General features: G+C 43.0%; 1 protein-coding gene across 1 annotated transcript; it reads left to right on the top strand.

Annotated features, from left to right (window-relative positions):
• The first annotated feature begins 5,731 nt into the window (after nt 1-5,731).
• drd1a (dopamine receptor D1a) lies at nt 5,732-6,943 on the top strand. The gene has a single exon (XM_068587478.1). It carries the CDS (start codon nt 5,822-5,824, stop codon nt 6,941-6,943), a length of 1,122 nt encoding a protein of 373 aa, XP_068443579.1. The 5' UTR covers nt 5,732-5,821.
• The last annotated feature ends 7,367 nt before the right edge of the window (nt 6,944-14,310 follow it).

Here is a 14,310-nt window from a genome sequence, read left to right as displayed (position 1 = left end):
CAAACCAAGCTCTTAACTAGAGGAATCCACTTGACAAAAACAGAGTACAACCATATTTTATATGGTATAACAGAATATTCGAGGCTTCTTCTACTTGCTTTTGTACACACAGCTTTGTACACACAAGCTCCTAAATAGTATAAATAAAGTCTAGGCAAGCAAGTAAATTTGTGCAGTAACAACGGTACATTTAGAGGCCTTTCATCTACTTAATCTTACACAATGCAGAAAAACCAGACGTTTGACAGTCATAAGAGAGGAGATGAAATGTTGTCTTTTGATCTGGTTGGAGATAGTCAGCAGTCGTTTTTTTTTTTAATCTTTTGCCATAAGAGTTGAGGTTTTTTTGAATAGGCTTAATTGTTGCTCACTTGTCAAATATGTAAATTTAACGTTACCACCACTTAATAAAAAAAAATAAAAAAAATTGCATTTCATGTAGGTGTACTGCGAATTTCCATTTGCCATTTCCTCTCTGACCTCTATATAACGAGACTGGGCAGATAATGATCACTTCAGTACTCACACTTAAAACTACGAAGAAAAGCTGTTAAGGAAGAGAGAGAGAGAGAGAGAGACAGAGAAAGAGAGCGAGAGAGAGAGAGAGAAAGAGAGAGACAGAGAGAGAGAGAGAGAGAAAGAGAGAGAGAGACACACACAACGCTGCAGTATGAAGAAGTTTGTGTTTGCCCTTGTTGTCCTGCTGCAGCTCTGCAACGGATACAAGTTAAACATGACCTTGAACGGGGAGATTATAAGAAGACTGGAGACACTCAGGAGCGCAACCCAAAACGGCAGTGTCACATTAGTAAGTATAACACATTGATACTATCACACATGCAGCTCAGTGGCTTCGCTCTCACGTCTCTCAATGACTGATAACATCATAATCTGACACATGAAATATCCACTGCTTAATATTGAGTTAATGAATTAATTCAATGGATTCTCTGTCTTTACAGCCAGCCACAAGGCACACAGTGTCACAGTACATGTACAAACATGCCGTAAGTATTGCAACTTTTTGAGACTGCACTCTTATATTGATGTTTAGTTGAGATCAGTTCCCGATGACACGTGTGCCTTTTGTTTGACATGTTAACCTAACTGTACTATTTTCCATTGCAGAAGTCCTGTGTGAGCGTCTTTGTCAGGGAGCTGAAGGATGTTCTTGACAATGTGACGGTACACAATGCCAGCGAGCACATTCTGCAAGAACTTAAGGCAAACCTGCGGGCTCTGGACCCACATGCACAGGTCAGCCAACAAAAACACCACTGAAGCCTGACGTCTGGGCAGACCCTGAGTTCTTACTGTCTACTTTGTGACTGCTGCACCAGTAGTGGTATCCAGACGCAATATAATACTGAACCATCTCCATTTCTCTTCCAGATTGACCACAAATGCAAAATGACGAAAGTCCGCAACAATCTGCTGCCTTTTAACCCGTACCTTCGTTTCCTCAAGAAACTAAACTCCTCAAGGAAAAGATGAAGACTATGATTTTATGTTTTATGCAAGGCTGCTTCAATTGTTTCTGATGAGCTATTTTCAATGAATGTATTAGATATTAAATTCAATGCAGTTTTCAATTCAGAATTTAAAAAAAAATTGCATTTATATATTTATCAGTATTATTTAAGTATATTTATTTCTAAATGTATGTATTTATTTATTTACATAAAACTACTGATTCCCTCGGATATTCCTATGATGTCATGAGCCAATTGGATGTGACAAAGTAATATTCACTATGTGAGAAACCTTATTTCAGTTCAGACATATTGTGCTGCTGTTGTCAAATAAATGAACTACTTTAATAATTTGTTCACACCAAGTATTTGTCACAGCTTCACTGCTATGTTTGTTTTTTTTTAAACACTTTTAAGTGGATGCCAAAAGAAGAAGAAAAAAAGCGATTACATCAACCTTACACGACAGAGAAAGCGAAAAGGAATCTCTGTCTCTTGTATCTATTCTACACATCTGGAGAGCAGTAAAATGCGACAGGTTTGCATGCCAGCAGAAAAAACACACGAGGACTCAAATGAACCCGCAGAAATATGTATGACTGATAAATATGCGGCGCTATGTGCTCACACATGAACGCATGAACACGCAGCAGCGATGGAGGGAGGGCAGAGGTTTTTTTAACATTGTGCTTCCTAAAACAGCTTGTTTTGCTCTCAGCTGTCTTACTCATAGCTCTTGTGTGTCTTGAGGGTGGCTGGTTACCTGTCATCCCATATCAGACAAAAAGCATTCAGGAGTTGTGTGATGACGGCAACAGCTGCACAGGATATCTTAAAGCTGTATCGCAGTATCAGAAGCCTCCATGATGAAGCGTGTGGTGATTGACAGACTTCGTGAAAAGCATCCGCGGTTGGAGTTTGCTTCACCTGAGTCCGAATCCCAGTGTCAGAAGAGAGCAAATGACTCTGCAAACAGTTATTACATTGTTTGAAAAAAAAAAGCCTTTGAATAATCATCATTATAAAACCAAAAAAAAAGTATACAACCATAAAACAGTTAAGAACACACAACATGACAAACAATGGTGACACAAAGGCCAGTTTATATCGGTGAGTCTTCTTCTGCATGGTGGAGTTCGAGGAGAAGCAGCTGCACCTTCTAACACAGAGAAGTCGAGCAGAGCAGAAGGCAGGTGGAGAAAGACGCTCTGATTTCGGCCCACAATGCACCTCAGCTTGCCTGTCTAGCCCTGATCTCACCTCTGACCTTTGAACTCTCGACGCTGTTCGGCTGCCGTGTCCGTGATGCCTGTGGAGCAAACTGAATCCCAGAAAAAGATCTGGGGGGAAAAAAGGACGAACATACCATCTTTTTTTATGAAAGAACGACAGCAATGAACACACGATCGTAACACACGTTTGAGTTGTTCACAGGCTTTCTGGCCAATTTCAGATGATCTTCGAAAGGGAGGTCTTAGACAGAGAACAGATATTGATGAATTTCAATTAACATATTGAACATTTGATTAAGTGACGAATGAGTAAGTACGTTTAAAGTTAAAGGAAGGAAAGGACATGTGGTCATTCGCTTTCTTGGCCAGAGTAAGATGAGAACATACCACTCTCATTTTCTGTCTGTTCGATACAAGGCGACAGCAGCCGCCTGTTATCGTAGCTCTGACAAAATGTGACAAAACACACCAGCACCTCTAAAGCTCACTAATCCAGTGATTACAAAAAAAGAGACCGTTATACTGGCCTAAAAATAAAATACTCTAAAACAGGAACTGTGTTGAAATCTCTCTCTGTGAAATTGTTGTTCTCATACATAGTTTTTGTTTGTACTGATTGAACATATAACATAGCTGAAGCCTCATTTTTAATTGACAAACATGACAATAAGCATTAATTTGCATCATCTGACTCTTGGCAAAGAGTTATATATACCAACACGTTGAGCTGTTCTTATAAAGGCGACGTGCTCGTAATCACCTCAGCAGACATCTATCCCCGTCTTCCTTCTTATTGTTGTGGCAGTTGAGGTTTCTGCTCAAAACAATTCATTGTATTGTCATTGACTTTTCTAGATACATCCATTGAATGTGTTGTCTATAGAAAGACAAAAACAAAATGTACAGTATTATTTTCCAAGTCAATCCAAGTATAAATATATTAATTTTACCAGCTGAATGCGGAAAATATTCAGCATTTTTGCTAGAAAAGATATTGCTGGACTCTCAGTGGATTATCAAAAAAGGTTATGATAAATGTTCTATTATTTGACATTTGACTACTTGTGTACTCTATTTCTTTGGGATTAAACAAAAGCTACATTTGAATCCTCAATATTACGTCTTTGTCTGAATGTAATCTGGGACATCCCTATTATCATATTAAAATCCACTGTCAGAATTGCTTTTGTATCATTTGGATGAAGCATTAAAGAACATACTGTAGTGAGATGTGATATGGGAAATAGTTCAATTATATTTAGATAATATACAGTTCTCTTATGTTATCATTCCTCGAGTCCCATGGCTTTAACCCGTCTATTAAACGCCTTATAGTGTGGATGCTTCAGAAGGAAAAGGGTAAAAGCTGTTTCTTTTCCTCCTGTCAGAACTACTCACATCACTGTAAGGTGACAGCTGGCATGTCATGATTGTTTCCGCATCCCATGATGCTCTGCATGCAAGATCCCAGCCTGAACGGAATGAAACCACTATGGGCATGCTGACAGACATTGCCAGGTTTTCTTTTTTTTTTTTTTTTTTTACAACCAGGGCACGATTTATCGGTCAGAGCAGAGGGAAATGATGATGACTCCAGCTGAAGGTGACATTGGTCTGCACATGAAAACTCTGCCACAGGTCGATGAAGAATGTACATTTCGGATCTAATCTTACATCTGAGCATGAACCTGTCTTTCATAAAAATGTCCTTTCATCATTAGAAACCTGCAGAGAAATAAAATCCCTCCAGAGTGAAGTTATGTCCCTGCAGCTGGAGTCCAGGCGCAGTGTTCACCTTCTCCAGTAGGGGGCCTCAGCGACCCACTGCCCATGCACATGCGTGGCCCCTGTCCCAACTCAGTTTTATAACCAGCATTTTAATGTAATTAAACAACACCAGACTTAACTAATTCAAGTTCAGAGAAAGCCCTGATGATGACAGGTGGTTTAAATCGGCACTGTGATATTTCAAACCTCTAAACTCTGCACGAGAGGCCACTAAATGACAAGACATGTGTTGACTGCTGTATCGTGCTGTACATTGTGTGCACACTGGATTCGGTCGCCGCAAGGGGCCACAATCACATAGTCCCATCCCCACTCCACTTTCTCTTGAATGGGACAACGTCAGAGCGCCGGGTGTGAGTCGGAGCCGCGGGAGCGCACAGTCTCCGGGATTTGGCGCAGACGCGAGGAGAGGCTGCAGGAGGACGCAGCGAGCGCGGCGCTGGCAGAGTGACACGTGAACCGCTGCCGTCTCTGTGTGATTAATTCATTAACAGTCAGCGATGTGGAACCACTCGAGGATATACTGGGGCTGTTCTCTGCTGTGTTTCGTCGGACATGGAGACTGGGTGCCCTTTGGATTGACTTTGCGCTGCGAAGTTCTCATGGAAGCGATGGGACGTTTATTTTGAAATATAAAATCAAGCGACAGCTGGCCGCGCGCGTCTGTGCGAGGACGAGGTGAGTGTGTGATGATGATGGAGATTAAAATAGATGTTCTCATGCATGCACGTCAGGTGTGCGACTTTTTAATTATATTGCACACATGGGGGAAATCCTCATTTTTGGAGGAACATTAGCATGCCAATGCACAATATAATCGGCTTTATCGCCCATGTATAGATGCAATCAGAGTTTACATGAACAATAAACTAAAATAAAGTGTTTTTAACCAGTGTTAAATTTTACAAGACATGAATCATTATCTAAATGAATACAGATGGATCCAATGTTGTATAATTCATGTGTTTAATCCACAGGACCGCTGATGACGTGAGCAGGCAGACGGAGGATTCCTAACATTACACCGTTTGGGAACAAACTAGGCAAACAGAAGAGCTCAAGTCATTACACTGAGGAATTGAGTTACCGCTCTTCCGCAGCTCAAATGATGTCGACTCTAATTTACGAAGTCGGAGCGAAAATGTCCTGCCCAGAGAGGGTTTGCCTCAAACACCTCATCCCTCAGCATTCATCAGAAGATACAATGATGGAAATTGTTTGCAAGGCTGAAGCACAGGAGCCTCTAAGAATCTAATCCTGCGGATATAATGTAGCACGACTTTTCAGCATGACTTAAATGAACTCTCCCCAACTCTCGCATGTTCAGGGATGGATCTCGTGAACCTTACAACTGTCATCGACTCTGGGTTTTTGGACGAGGCGCCGTCGAGCCGCGTCCTGACTGGCTGTTTCCTCTCGCTGCTCATCCTCACCACCTTGCTGGGAAACACGCTGGTCTGCGCCGCCGTCACCAAGTTTCGGCACCTGCGCTCCAAGGTGACCAACTTTTTTGTGATCTCGCTGGCCGTGTCGGACCTCTTGGTTGCCATCTTGGTGATGCCCTGGAAGGCGGTGACGGAGATCGCCGGGTTCTGGCCGTTCGGCTCCTTCTGTGACACCTGGGTGGCGTTTGACATTATGTGCTCCACGGCGTCCATTTTGAACCTTTGCGTGATAAGCTTGGACCGCTACTGGGCCATCTCCAGCCCCTTCCGCTATGAGAGGAAGATGACACCCAGAGTGGCCTATGTGATGATCAGTGTGGCCTGGACGCTGTCTGTGCTAATTTCCTTCATCCCGGTGCAGCTCAACTGGCACAAGGCCCAAACTAAATCTTACACGCCTCTCACTGGGTCATCTGGCTCTTCAGGTTTCAATGCTACATCTTATCGCAGCCCAGAGAACTGTGACTCGAGCCTGAACAGGACCTACGCCATCTCCACCTCTCTCATCAGCTTTTACATCCCTGTGGCCATCATGGTGGCCACCTACACCCAGATATACCGCATTGCACACAGACAAATCAGGCGGATCTCTGCCCTGGAGCGAGCGGCCGAAAGTGCCAAGAACCGACACGACAGCATGGGCGGCGGGGGCTCCAGCATCGGCGAGTCCGAGAGCTCTTTCAAAATGACGTTCAAGAGGGAGACCAAGGTGCTGAAGACGCTGTCCGTGATCATGGGGGTGTTTGTGTGCTGCTGGCTCCCATTCTTCATCCTCAACTGCATGGTGCCCTTCTGCGAGCAGTCGAGCGGAGGGGAGGCCTTCCCCTGCATCAGCCCCACCACGTTTGACGTGTTCGTGTGGTTCGGCTGGGCTAATTCCTCCCTCAACCCCATCATCTATGCCTTCAATGCAGATTTCCGCAAGGCCTTCTCCATCCTGCTGGGCTGCCACAAACTGTATCCAGGAGGCCACAACATAGAGACGGTCAGTCTAAACAAGAAATGACTAATGACTCTCTCACAGCACTGACTCATCCTCAATGCTGAGTCCCAGCGTTCCTGCAGAGGCCGGTCTGATCGACTCTGTTCAGACTCTCGGTGTGACTGAAGGATACGGTGACCCTACATGTACCCCTGTTTGCATTCGGCGAGGAGGGCGGGGGAGGGCGTCCTCGTGCAGACTATCAGAGTAAGCTCGCCGTGCACACCGTGGTCGCTGCACCGCCTTCAAGCAGAAGACTCTCCTGAGAGAGGAGAGGGGATTTAGGGATTGAGATTAAGACTGTCCGCTGTTGTGCCAGGGAGCTGGGAGCGCAGCGGTGCTGACACGCCCCTGGGATGGATAATCCCATGACTGGGCAGCACACACCCTAATGCTGTCAGACACCGCTCTCTTCAATACCATCACACACACGTAGACAAACACAAACACTGTCAAAACACGCTCCTCCAAATTCAGTGTAAATGCAGCGCCCAGCATGCACTCGGCGGCAACCTACATGACGGCACACAGAAATAATGTTACTCATTACATTTACATCTCGAGCGCTACGAGGAGTCCGGCGGTAAAGCATCAAATCAAACCGTGTTTTATGGACGAGCATGTAGGTGAAGTACATCCACATGGGATTTCATATTACGGAATGAAAGCAGATATAATTTCACATCTGGATCGATCCATTAATGTTGTGATTTTGAAGGAACGTTCTGTATTGTGGACACTCGTGACGACGCGGTCTGAATATTTTTGGGAGTGAATGTACACAGACATGAAAGATGCAGCTTGTTGAACTGCAGCCGGTTCACAATTTATATCTCATCCAAATGTCGAATCCTTATAACTTTAAACCAAATGGACGCAACAGAAACCTCATACGTTATTTGTTAATTAACGAGTCTCTCATATTACTGTGTGTGTCCTGTATTTTATAACAGCTGATGACCTCTTTAAAGGAGAAGGCGAAGCACGGAGCAAAGGTTTTGCTTGACTTGTGGTGTCTTTGACTATTGTGCTTATTTTAAGAGCTGATAAAGAATTGTAATTGACTGAGTTATGGCAGATCGGTTTTAGTTAGCTTGTTGAAGTGAAGTATTAAAGGATAATCTCTGTTTTTAACAAAATGGGTCATATTTTTGTGGGTTTGGCGGTCGTTCCCATCGGCTGTGATAACATTGTACTCCCTAGGGTAATTGGAAACAACACTGATATCATCATAAAACAGGAGCAGCCATACAAGCTGACGAGTTATTAATCTGACCATAATTTATTGTTGAAGACACTAACAAAACCGAGTTTTCAAGTCATTTCAAATCAGCATATGTAAAATGGCACTTATAATCCATGATGACACGAGAAAACTGTGTTGTGTCATCGGCACAAAGACTTGTTAAAAATTGAAGTTTGAAAGAATAAGTACATATAATCAGTTTGAATTTATTCCAAAGTGTTTTGGCAATGTACTACTTACAGTAGACGTCCCCGGTTTGGAGAAGCAGACAGGAGTTGTGATGTACGTAAATCAGATGCCTAAAAGAAAGACCCACCTCAAGAAATCACAATCTTTTGATTTGTTTCCCGACATGGAACTGAACTAAATGTGAAACGTATGTACACCGTTTAGCTCCACGGACTATTGCAGCTTTGAAGAGAGCAGAGAGAAGTTTCACTTTTAGTTCAGAGCCCCGTCGGAAAGAGCTGTCTGACCAAGATAAACATATTCTAAATATAACCTGAACACTGAAACGGAAATATTATCCTTCATAGCTTAAATATGTTTTTGTCTACAGCAATATAATACATAAATACAATATACTAGCCAAGTGGACGAGGATACCATTTTGTCAGGGTTTCGGCTGACTCCATTATGTATTTATTCGAGCCAGAGTAGCTATACGACAAGAAATAAGAACGGCGGCTGCGTGAGCCGTGCAATAGGACACAAAGGAACCCCTGAAATAAGAAGCTCGCCCCCACATTGCTTCCTGGTACAAGTAGCCTCTGCCACGGCACTGCAGGAGAACTCAGCATTCTCGGTTAATTTAGCATGCAGAGAGCAATTTATTGCGACAATTTACCATCGACATTCATTGGACAGCAACATAAAAGGTGGAACACTTTCCCTTTTACTAAATAATTGAGGGCATTTATTGGGGGCAACTTTCTTGCCTGACTTTTTGAAGCGCCTGACAACCTTGCAGGGACGTTGAGACTCGAGGAAGTCATTTGGCAACAATCGCCCGTGTAACCCTGCACACAAACACAACTTGGTGACACTTTGAATCAACCAAATACGATATAACAAGTGAATAAGTTAGCTTTAGAGATGCTGGTGGACTTTTTAGGTTTTACATTTTGCCAGTGCCAGGCTCGCTGTTTCACCGTCATTCAAGTCTTTGTGCTAAGCTAGGCTAACCATCTCCTGGCAGTAGCTTCACACACATCAACGTGGCATCGCTCTTCTAGAATTAGCAAAGAAGCAAGTCTCGCAAAATGGCAAACCGGTCCTTTAACTCAGTGAGTACAATGTGTATCATATCAGATAGATGTGTCCATAAGACCCAAGAATGATCCTGTGAAGTGAAGCGTTGCGTGGTGGAACTGGAAGCATTGTCATCATCATCAACAGTTACCTCTAATTCGGTGTACTGTATTTATTTTTCTATGTGCTAACTTGCTTCATCCATTAGCTTCAGTGAGCCTTCATGACACAAACAAAAGATGTAGATGTTTGTACCTGGCTAAAACGATATTTTTAGAATTGTCGAACAAATACGTGTTGTTTTGTTGCATTCATCGCAGAATAAACCATTAAAAAACCAGTTGTGAATTTCTGCGTCAGCCATGTGGAAACATCTCAAAGCACAGCTTAATAAAAGTCTATGTGACCAGTTTTGTGAAGTAGACCGTGTTGAGTGTGTGTGTTGGCTGTACAGCTTTGACCTCCACAGATCAAACCTCCCGAAGCACATTTCACACCATGAGTCTAAAGGGTAAAACGTAACGGGATCAGCTGTGTCTCACATCCAAAATTTCACTCTGGCATAACTCTGGTGTCCCTGTGTCTGTTCTGTCTGGTGATGTACGGCCATCATTAGTGAAGGGCCCGATCTTTGGCACCTCTTTTTCCTCACCTTTCGGCTTTGTTTAATGAATTCATTGGACTAAAGTTGTTTTTCACAATCAAACAATCGACTGAACTCATGCAACAATCAGTGCCTTAAAGACACATTTTGGGTCACAGCTGAAACCAAGGAGAGGAAACTTTGATGCCCTAATTTATTCAGATTGAATGGGAGTGGAGGGAGTCGGAGGGAGTTGAAGTGTGAAGGGAGAGCCGAGCGGCAACAAAGACGTGATTTTTTTGCGAAGACCCAGTTCCCTCCGCGAGACATTTCTTAAATGATAAATTAAATCAAAATCTAAGTTGATTTAGAAATAAGCTTTTGTTTACCAGACCTGATGAATGTCTCTGTAGCTGTGCCCTGTCTTCAATAATCATAAAACTCTGAATCCGATTAATTTCCGAGTGAAACAGTCGCCATGGCTCGTCACATAAACACTTTAAAGTGATTACAGAGTCGTAAAGCACTCCCATTAAACAGAAAGTCTCAAAAGATTTAGAGGACAGATTTGTTTAATCAAATTGAGTTTTTGCTCATTAGAAATCTAATAAAGTGCAAAATACTGTGATGATAACTCTTTCTTTGTCTCGCACAAATAAACACAGAGTTGTCCTTTAAAGCCCACTTTCTCTGGGCCCTGGACTGCCCTTGCCTCTGTGAAACCTCCTCAAGCATGCCACGGGAAGGAAGCAGCAATTAATTTGACTGACATCATTCAGAGTGATGGCTGAGGTGGCGACAGGGTGTGTGTGCGTGCGTGTGTGCATGTGTGTGCGTGTGTGTTTGTGTGTGTGTGGCGCAGCACTGCCATCACCTGCTCCACTGCCCAGCCCAGAGTCCCTGCAATGTCAACCGCACTCTGTAAAACACACAGTTTGTTTGCTCTCACTATCATTTCGCTGCACTGGAGCTTCGCGAGACTCTCAAAGCGATACTGCCTTTTGAGATTGGCACATCGGAGAAGCGATGTTAGACGTGGCAACTTCAGATGATGCTAATGACTGGCCCTGGGGGAATGATTTACTGAGACAGGGAGAGAGAAAGAAAGGGGCAAAGAGACAGACAGAGTCTTATGTAAGTATCAAGCAATGGCCACTGAAAAAAAGGAGACTCAAAGGATGCTCGGTAAATATCACATAACCCGCAAGTATCTCCAAAGTCAGACCGCTGTCGCATCCATAATGAAGCATCCGTGCTCACGTGCTTTTTTGCTTAAAGGCCCACCTGACCACGTGAAAGTGGATTTTTTTTAATGTTGTTAATGATTTCCCTGTCACCCTCTCTCTTCAGAATTAAAATGCAAATAAACAATTTGCAATAATTTGTATTACTCTCCATTAAATAGGTATTATTCACAACTGGCGGAGCTATCATAATTGCGCTCGAGCCTAATGCATTTTTAATACCTCGCACGACACCAAGATAAGCATAATTGAGAAGGGAGCGTGTGGGCGACAGTATCCAAAGTGTGTCAACACAGTTACACGCAGGCAGATGTGAACGTACACTTTGCATGTTGACAAATATTGTCGCTCTAGTTTGGTCCGTGACCATAATCTCCCTGTTGAAGTAAACAGATGTCCCCATATTCATTTTTAACTGATGGAGAAGGGGACAGGGGGATCAACAAGTTTGCATCAACATGCATTCCCTCTCTCATCGAGGGGAAATTTCTTCAACGTGTTCCTTCATTGCTCATCCAAATAAAAATAAAAAAGGAACGTTTTCTTGGTTTACTCCTGCTCTTCATTTCTCTTTCTTATCATCCCCGCTCTCTCCCCCCATCCCCTCTTTCTCCTTCACCCTAACTCTGTTTACTGTTTGCACTGCCGGCCGCTGGCAGTGCCGTGTTGCCATTCGTCACTCCAACTGGCTCCAGTGGAGAGGACAGGCCCTCTGACCCTACCACTGGGAAAGGAGCAAGGGAACGAGGGGAGAGGGAGAATCACACAGGGCTCTTCAGAGAGAGCAGAGAGCACACATTATTGCAGAGGAGAGAGAGAGAGAGAGAGAGAGAGAGAGAGAGAGAGAGAGAGAGAGAGAGAGAGGGAGAGAGGGAGAGAGAAAGAAACAAGGACTTTCTGACTTTTCAGCACTTTTCTAAATGTACATTTGAATATACAGATGCTGTAAAGATTTAAGAAGACCTAACATGCCCTTCAAATGTCTCAAACTTCTCCAAATTAAATTGGGTGTTTTCATGACGGTTGGGGAGAACATGTCAAATCTCCCATCTGTGTTACCGAGTTAAGTTATAGTGCCTGTAAACAGATCACACGACACATGTCATTTTTGTCGCATCAAATAATTCAGTGACCATTCTTGTTCTGTATGAAAGCATCTGCATCCATTATGTTGCTTCACCTATTTAATCAAGGGTTTCCTTTAATGTGTCAATAATCTGTAAGTGGCAGGAGAGTAATGCAACACGCTTCCTTATGACAAGGAAAGGTCATGTGTTCCAAAACCATCCTCATGAACTCACTCATCCAACTACCTTGTTTGGTTTAATTTGTGTTTTTTTTGTATGTATTTGTTACCTCACAAACCTTCAGAGTGCCTGTATTGCTCAACTGAACTAAATATTTGAGCGTACAATCCTTCCTGAACTGATATAGTTTCCATAATGTGTCATGGAGTGACCTCTACTGGAGACGGGCCGAAAATGGAGATGAGTTGACCTGGGTCTTTGCTAAATTTGTCCACAATAAAATCCTCCAGAAAAAATAAGACAGATCTGATGTATTGCCAAATAATTGCTACTATCGCCCTCATCTCTGGCCTATAACAGATTGTCAGTGCTGCAGATTAAACAACATCTCTAAAGCACTAAATCAGTACTAAACCAAGTCAGTGAAAGCAAATCCAATTATACATTGAAATAATAAGTCGGGTGCAAATGTGGCTGACTGATAAATAGTGTTTTTCAACGGGAGTAATGTCCACTCCAGAAAACACTCCACAGCTTAGCTGGAGAGAGGTGCTGTCTGGCCGAGACGGCTCTGAGAGGAGATCATGCTATTAATGATGCCAATGTTAATGCTCACGCTGGTAGGATGCCCTATGGGTGAGTTGTGACCATGCAAATGCTAATCAGCTAGCTTGTGGGGAAGAGCAGATGTGTCTTATCTCTTTAAGAGCACAACATCAGCAGCAGGAAGAGACAGAACAGAGGGATTACTGACAATATGCAGGGAAACCGAGAGAAAGTTGTCCCTTCCACCTGGACTAAAGATACAAAAGGCGATGGTCTGTCTGGTCTGAGCATGTTAGTCAACAGTGCTGACCATGAGAGGATTAGAGCCGATGCCATACCACGTGTGCAGATGTTAATGCAGCATTAAAACTCAGAATTGTTAGATTTTAAATTTCAAACTATTGCTTGGTTTCAGCACGTTTTTTTAAATTCATTTATTTTTTTAAAAAGACACCATTATTCAATAAAAACTGCCAACTCAGCAAACGACAAATGGTGCTTCTTTGCCAAGGGCTGCTTCGGAAACACAATGCATCATTAGAAACATAACTCGCACCGTAGATGGTTATGTGTTACTTTTGCACAGTTTCAGTTTTCACTGGAACGGCCATATTTAATTAATTTCAATTCAATTTCTTTTGTAAAGCCCAAAATCACAAATGTGCCTGAGAGGGCTTTACAATATGTGCACATGCAAAAACTCCCCGCCCCCTAACAACTTTTAACAGGGAGGGGAAAAAAAAAAGGACGAGACCCGAGGGAGAGCAGTAGAGGAGGGATCTCTCTCCCAGAATGGACAGAAGTGCAATGGGTGATTCATGCAATTTCATAAAAATGTGTCAACATCTGGTTTACTGTGGCTGTAATGTTAGATGGCCACATCTCCATCTCAGGCGAAGTTTGCAAACATCTAGGAACCAACTCTTGGTAAGCTTTCTGTTTAGATACTTACAAGATCTCCCGTACAACGTTTTATTTGTTTGAAGACAGACCATTGTATCTCCGCTTCTTTGAAACCAATTTCTAAATTTCTTCAGACCAGAGTTCACACAATAAACGCAGAATGCCGATAGCGTATCACGTCAGCCAGCTCTGAGCAGGGTGATACTAGCGATTCTCGTTACCCGGAGAGTTTTGGAGGAGATATACGTTTCTAAAATGTTGTGTTTCTATCTAAAAACTTGTGGCGCTGATGTTAGGAGAGTAGGATAAGTTACTATTAACTAGCATTAGCATATCCATGCTACGCGAGCTACTGAAAGTATAATGAATGT

The sequence above is a fragment of the Clinocottus analis genome, unplaced genomic scaffold (assembly GCF_023055335.1).
Source record: "Clinocottus analis isolate CAN_PGR_092001 unplaced genomic scaffold, fCliAna1.0.p SCAF_10, whole genome shotgun sequence".
NCBI classification, from domain to species: Eukaryota; Metazoa; Chordata; class Actinopteri; order Perciformes; family Cottidae; genus Clinocottus; species Clinocottus analis.
The sequence above is the reverse complement of the archived record's forward strand: the minus strand, read 5'-3'. Positions and strand labels throughout refer to the sequence as shown.